General features: G+C 42.2%; 1 protein-coding gene across 7 annotated transcripts in view; it reads right to left on the bottom strand.

The window, feature by feature from the left end:
• Positions 1-7,489, bottom strand: part of Macf1 (microtubule actin crosslinking factor 1) — a 389,588-nt gene that overhangs the window by 96,161 nt on the left and 285,938 nt on the right. For all 7 annotated transcript variants that reach the window (XM_029554606.1, XM_029554605.1, XM_029554607.1 and 4 more), the window contains 2 exons: positions 4,704-5,199; positions 1,948-3,419 (listed from right to left, as the gene is read on the bottom strand). In XM_029554606.1, the coding sequence (XP_029410466.1) occupies positions 1,948-3,419; positions 4,704-5,199 (1,968 nt within the window). The remainder of the gene's footprint in view (positions 1-1,947; positions 3,420-4,703; positions 5,200-7,489) is intronic.

The raw sequence follows: 7,489 nt of genomic DNA, 5'->3' as shown, positions 1-7,489 counted from the left end.
TTTTCTTTTTTTTTTTTTTGTCTTTTTGAGACAGGGTCTCCCTGTAGCCAGCCCCAGCTGTCCTGGAACTCACTATGTAGCTGGCCTCGAAGTCACAAAGATCTGCCTGCCTCTGCCTCTCAAGTGATGGGATTAAAGGTGTGCGCCACCACACCTGGCAGGCTTTCAATTTTCATTCAGTCCCCACCTACCTCCATCTCTCACACTACTGCCAGGATCTCACTACGTTACAAACATCTGACTACACCACTGTCTTCTTTAAGAATCCTCACTTGTTCTCCATCTATAACCATGATCTGTAATCTTTTGTGACAGTACAGTTCCCTTTTTTAAAAATATTTTTTTTATTTTATGTGTATGAGTGTATTGCCTGTATGTATGTGAGTGTACCCGTGTCGTGCAATGCAGTGGAGGTCAGAAGAGGGCTTCGATTTCCCCTGGAACTGGAGTTAAGGATGGTCCGTAGCCGCCATGTGGGTGCTAGGAATCAAACCCGGGTCCTCTGCAAGAGCAGTCAGTGCTCTTAACTGCCGAGCCATCTCTCCAGCCCCAAGGTGGGTAATTTTAAGTAATATGGATTCTGGTAGACTGGAAAATGAAGGGCACCTACAGAAGTCTTTGTTCTCAAGGACCTTCAAACACAGAGTAAAAGATAAACACATAAGTAGACACAGGAAAGACCACAATAGAACAGAGGTAGGTGTGTCATGGGTTTGAATTTTCTCTTAACTACCCTTTTTTCGTTGGATACTTCAAGAAACCTAAATATAACTTTTGTAGCTCCAACTTACACTATCTCCAGATATGGTAAGGGGCTTCTGCCAATGTCACACTTGGATCTGGCCTATAAAGTCTTAATCTTTCTAGTGTCCATGTGCCTCTGTTCTGGTATCAATACCCACTCCCTCTATTTTTTTTTTGAGATAAGGTATTGCTATGTAGACTGTACTAGAATTCTCTATCCTTCTGCCTCAGTCTCCCAAGACCTAAGATTATAGGTGTCTTACCATGTCCTGATAGGTAGGGACTATGAGAATAAATTTTACTCTGATGGTAGGAGTATATATTATCTGTAGGAGTAGTTAATATTAGTGATAGAAATAAAGTGCTATAAGTATTCTTTCCAAATCTATTCCAGGTGCTATGGAGTCACTGGAAGAGTGACATACTTTTAGGTATTTATACCTAAAGAAACTCGAGCAAAAGGCTCATATAGTAGGAGGCAATTCCCACAGATAAGCACCTGACCAGCAAACCCTCATTTTGGGGTCCAGTCATTTAATCATTTCCTGTTGTTTTGGTTTAAACTCACAAAACTTCAGTACCAAAAATTCTAACTCGTAAAGAACTACAACATTTGCAATTAAAGCAGTACTTCCCAAACTCTCCTACAGGCAAAGAACTTACACTCTTAAGGAATCTGGGATGCATTAATAAGTTGCTTGTTGTGGGTGGGAAATTTCTTTTGATTTCTTCATGTTTCATTTACTAATTCATGAGAACTTTATATTTTATTTTATAATACATCAATAATAACCCCTGAAATCTGTAAAATCAACACTTCAGGAGATAAGCCCACATCTATCTTATGGCTTTCCATAGTTCAATGTGAAAAACAGGACCACAGAGACACCTTTGATGCAGTGATCAAATCAGTTAATTTGAAATTTCAAGAAATCAGAAGAGATGATTCTTAGTATAAGGGACAAGAATTTTTTCCCAATACCCTTAATTGGTTATAAAAATGGAAGTAAATCACAATAGAGAAATGTTCAAACCAGTCTTCTCAGTCATCTAGGAGACTGTTTAGTCTCCACACAGTGTATTTTGATGGTAATGGAAGTGAGAATAAGGAAAACAGAGACAAGAGTAAAACTGTACACTCATCCAGTATCTAAATGATGAGCATTAGTGGGAAAAAGAAAAAAAATGGAGGGTAAAACTTACTTTAAAGTCTGCTAGTTGTTGGTTGATGACATCCACTTCAGTCCCCACTACCCACTGGAGTGCTTCTCCCTCCTCTGCAGCTGTAGTGGCATCACTGAGTACTTTTAATTTCCTATAGAAGTCCTCTACACGACCCAGTGTCAGCTCTAGCTGTTCCTGGCGAGCCTTGGCCCTCTCTGTCAGCTTACCACACTGTTTGTTAAGGGCTTCCAGCTCCCTCTTAAGACCTGACAAGTCCAGAGTCCCCTCTTCCTCCAACATTTTTCGACATTCTTCTTCAGAATCTTCTATGTCAACTCTAAGGATTTGGATTTTGTTAAGGAACTGCCTTACATCCTCAATTTGTGACTGGAGGCTATCCGTGTCTCTGCCAATGGCACTCATACTATCTAGCTCATCATCCAAGTCAGCCAACTGAGAAAACATTTCTCGGACTCGGCAGTGAAACTGGCCAATCCCCTCTAGTTTGTTTTCCATGGTCAGGCAACCACTATTTACTCTTTGCTTCACTTCTAAAAACTCTTGCTGGGTGACCTCAGCCTGATGCAAAAGTTGGGAGGCATCAGATCCATCTGGAGCATCTTCTACCAGTCCCTGAGTGAAGTTCCTCAGGTAGTCCACCTGAGGCTCTAGGGCCTGCAGTGCCTCTTGTTGAGCTCTTAGCTTCTCCAGATTCTTGTTACTACAGGCTTGAGAGCCCAGAGCATCAAAGATTTCAAGTTGATGTTTAGCTCCTTCAACCTTCTTTTCAATATTCTTAAAGCTTTCCTGGAACTCCTTGAGCCTCTGAGCCATCTCTTCTAGAGACCCTGTTTTGGCCTGCAGCTCCTCTGTAATGACATCCACATTCTGGTTGATTCCAGCCTTCTCGTCCCGGATATCATCCTCATCTGTTTCTGAAGAATTGATCAGAATATCAGCAGCACTATTCAGTATTTCCAGCAAGGAGCGGCGCTTCTCCACTTCACTCAGTATAGCCTTTGACCTCAGGAGACTGGACTCCAGCTGCACTGGATCCAGAGTGACCCGCAACTCTGACATCTTGGCCTTACAATCTTCAATCCAGGGCACAAGGTCTTCTACATGCCACTGATATTTCTGAGCTTTCTGCATACAGTCCTTGAGCCTAGATTGTCTGTCTGCAGTTTTTTTACTAAGTTCTTCCCAGTGGCTTTTGAGTTCAACTAATTGGTTTTGTAAAGCCTTCTTCTCTTCTCCAGGAGGCACTGAAAGCAGCAGAGACTCCCCCTCAGCAACAATCACCTCATAGGAACCACTGTGTTGATTAAGACTCTTCTGAAATTCTTCATTCTCTTGTAGCTGAGACTGTAACCGCTCCAATTTTGCAGAAATTGGGCAGTTTTTTGCTTGCTGGCTTTGTTTTTCATCTAACCAGGTCCTCAGCTCATCAAACATTTGCTGGAACTGCTGGGTGCTGGCAAGAGCTACCTGCAGTCTGTTCATGCGATCAGCTGAAATGATAAAATGAAAAAAAATCACTCAAGCCTGATCTTGGGACTTAAAATATTTGTAAGAGTCTATGGTCTAATTTTAAGGGCAGAAAACATTGAGAATCTACCACAAGAGGTATAAAAAGGGTATACTGTACACACTACATCTTACTCCTGTTATCAACCTTGTAAGGTGACCTGAGACTTCAAAGCCAGTAAGAACTGAAAATCATAAACATTTCCAAGAGGTAACAAATTAATGACAAATTCTTATAAAAAAAATCATCATTAGAAGTCCAAAATATATGGCTGGAGAGAAGCCTCGGCAGTTAAGGGCACTGGCTGCTCTTGCAGAGGACCCCCGTTCAAATCCCAGCACCTACATGACAGCTTAACAACTGTCCATGACTCCAGTTCCAGGGGATCTGATGCCCTCTTCTGACCTCTGCAGGCACTGCATGACATAAGTACACTTACATACATGCAGACCAAACACTCATAACACATTAACAAATAATATATAAATTTTTAATTTATTATTTTTTATTTTATGTGTACGCATGTATTGCCTGCATGTAGATAAGTGTACCATGTTGTGCAACGCCCAGAAGAGGCCGTCAGATCCCTTGGAACTGGAGTTACAGACAGTTGTTAGCTGCCATGTGGATGCTAAGATTCGAACCCGGGTCTTTTGCAAGAACTGCCAGTGTTCTTAACCATTGAGCTATCTCTCCAGCCCAATATATATATTTTTTTAAAATCCAATATATACCCTAACTTTGCATAATGGGGTCAGGGATATGCATGCCCACCCACAATGTAATGAAAACTAAGTTCTATTAGTCAAAGTGTGTATATAACTCCACCTATTAGTAAATCTCTGGACAGGAGTGTCAATAGGCTGGCTGACTTTGTCCTAGAACTTTTTTTTTCGTACTAGAACTTTTATCTCTAGGACTGTGCTATGCTATGTGAAGGTCCATATATGCCAGTACTTAGTGTGTAATAACCACAGTAATTCTCATTGTCACTGGAAGAAAAGAGGTTAAAATGCTAGGTCTGAAAGTACTTAAAGATCATTCTGAATTCTTGGGCTACTGCTATGCCATTCCTTCTTTCTTTCCCCACCTTCTCCCATGGAAATTCTTTTTGAGACAGGGTCTCCCTATAGCCCCAGCTGGCCTGGAACTCACTATGTAGACCAGGCTGGCCTTGAACTAGTTGAGATTCACCTGCCTCAGCCTCCCAAGTGCTGGGATTAAAGGTGTGCACCACCCAGCTTCTTGTTATTCTAACTCCACTCACCTGCAAGGTCTTCTAAGCCTTGGAGTGGCAGGGCAACTGTCTCCAAACGCTTCTTCAGCTCATCCTTGAGGTACTGCTCACCAATGAGCAGTGAGAGTTCATCACACAGTAGCTGAGCCTCCTTAATTTCATTGTCTAATTGTTCCAAGTCAGATCGAATCTCACTGGTCTCTTCCAGTTGCTGCTTTACAGCTTCAGGTTGGGTGCTGATGGCTGACTGACCATTCAGTCGCTGCCCAACTGCCTTCACCTTTTCTGACAAATCCTGGAGCAATTCTTGGTATTGGGTGCTTTTAACAATAGCTTGGTCAATTTGGTTGGAACGGGAGTTAAGTTTGTCAGTGAGCTCAACCCACTTCTGATTGATGCTCTGGAGGTCTTTCTGTACCTGGCTGGTGGATAGAGAGACATCTCCAGGGCCTGTTAGGATACCCTGAGCTGCCTCATTCAGCTGCTCATGCTGTTGCCTGCGTGTTTCAAATTCCTTCAGCATAAACTGAAACAGAAATGACACCAAGATGTTGAGAGAGAAAAAACAGATCTAGAAGTAGTGTCAAAACAAAAACTGACTTTGGATTGTGCCAGCCCATTTTGAAAGTAAGCCAGAAAACTCCAGGGACCAGGCTACTAGGTTGATAACTGCATTATTTTTAATGATTGGTTAATAAAGCTTTATTATGAAAGAATCATTGATTCAATTTTTTTTTTTCCTACTTGGCTTTAATATTGGTTACTATGGCCATCCTAGGTTGGGAAATTGGGTTGGTTCGCCAGCTTTGCCATTTAAACCAGGTCTCATGCCTCTGATTCTTTTGTTTCTTTATCAGAATTATAAGAGCACATATGATCTGAATGTTGTAATATAGGCATAGTTAAAGAGCATCTTTAAAGCAAAGACCGTACCTTTTTTTTTTTTTTTTTTGTCTTTTTGAGACAGGGTCTCCCTGTAGCCCTAGCTGGCCTGGATTCGCTATGGAGACCAGGCTGGCCTCGAACTCACAGAGATCCACCTGCCTTTGCCTCCTGAGTGCTGGGATTAAAGGTGTGTGCCACCATGTCTGGCTAAAACCATGCCTTTTAATGAATTTATTTTCTATCTTCTGTTGCTCTCATCAAAGATTAGTAGGATTATAGACTGTGATGTCTGAGCCTGTGTTCTAATCCTGGCTCTATTACTCTAGCTGTATATCCTTAGGCAAGCTTCTAAAAGTTCTTCAAACCTTAGTTTCCACATTTTTTTTTTTGGTGGGGGGTGTCTTTTTGAGACAGGGTCTCCCTGTAGCCCCAGCTGGCCCAGAACTCAACTATGTAGAGCAGGCTGGCCTTGAACTCACAGAGACCCGCCTGCCTCTGTTTCCCCGAGTGCTGGGATTAAAGGCATGCACCACCACATCCAGCTTAGTTTCCTCATTTATAGGATGAGGTTAGCAAGTACTTATCTCAGCTGTTATAAACATCAAATGAGATAATTCATGGAAAATACTCAGCATTTTCACTACACAAAGGTAAGACATGACCTTAAGAAATAGCAAATGTGGGGCTTGGAGAGATGTCTCAATGGTTAAGAGCACTGGGCTGCTCTTACAGAGGACCTGGGTTTGATTCCCAGCACCCATACAGCAGCTAACACCCTCCTGTAACTCCAGTTCCAGGGGTTCCCACACCCTCTTTGCCCTCCTGACATCTGTGGACATTGCACTGCACTTACATACATGCAGGCAATACACTCTTACACACACACACACACACACACACACACACACACAAATACACACAAAAATTATAAAATATTAAAAAAGAAATAGCAAATGTGTAAATAATGAACTATAATGAAATGTAAGGAAAGTGAAAATGATAAAACACTCATATGAACGTGAAGCGTTCATTATTGTGAAAGAAAGGAATAAAGGTGATTAAGTCTGTTGGGCGATAACCAAAAGGTCAAACAGGGAAATCAGGAAAGCTGCTGCCCCAGTTGTTACAATAAAGAATGAAGAGGGGTCTAGTAAGATGGTTCAGTAGGTAAAGGCACTTGCTACCAAACCTGATAACCTGAGTTCCATTCCTGGAACCCAAATGGTAGCAAGAACTAATTCCCATGGCTGTTCTCTGACTTCCACATGCTCAGGTGGTGGCATGCCCCAACCCAAATAAGCAAATGAATGAATAAATAAAAGAGAAAAAAATGAATAGGAATACTCCAAGCAGAACAGGGGACAGGGCTAGTGAAGGGTGCTTCAGGAAGGGCCTAGAATTAGTAAAGGTGTGAGCTGTTGAAGGCTGGTAGTATGCTAGGGAAAGAACCACCTACATGGTATGGGTAGACCCCTGCCCTGGGTACATAGGGATTGAATTGTAAATGAGGCTGGAAAACAAGCTGGGACCAAACTATAAAAGGGTTTATATATCACACTGAGCAGGTATTTGGACTTTGCTCAACAAGTAGCCAAGAAACACTGAGCATTTGAATATGCTCAGATGTGACTGAAAAGAGATACTTTACTCAGGAGGCAGAGGCAGGCGTATCTCTGTAAGTTCAAGGCCAGCCTGGTCTACATAGTGAATTCCAGGCCAACTGGGGCTACAAGGAGGCCCTGACTGAAAAAGAACCCCCCCAAAAGAATGTACCCGGTAAGTCATAGAATATGTTCCTGACCAGACTCTTACCTAAAGTAAGTACAGAAATCCTGCAATTCAATTTAAAAAGGCAATCTACTCTTCAAGAAGGACAGAAGACTGAACTGACACTTTGGCAAAGGCAGACCCGTGCACAGCCAGTTACGCCC

This window comes from Nannospalax galili, unplaced genomic scaffold (assembly GCF_000622305.1).
Source record: "Nannospalax galili isolate Female #2095 unplaced genomic scaffold, S.galili_v1.0 scaffold944, whole genome shotgun sequence".
NCBI lineage: Eukaryota > Metazoa > Chordata > Mammalia > Rodentia > Spalacidae > Nannospalax > Nannospalax galili.
This window is presented reverse-complemented; position numbering and strand designations above follow the sequence as displayed.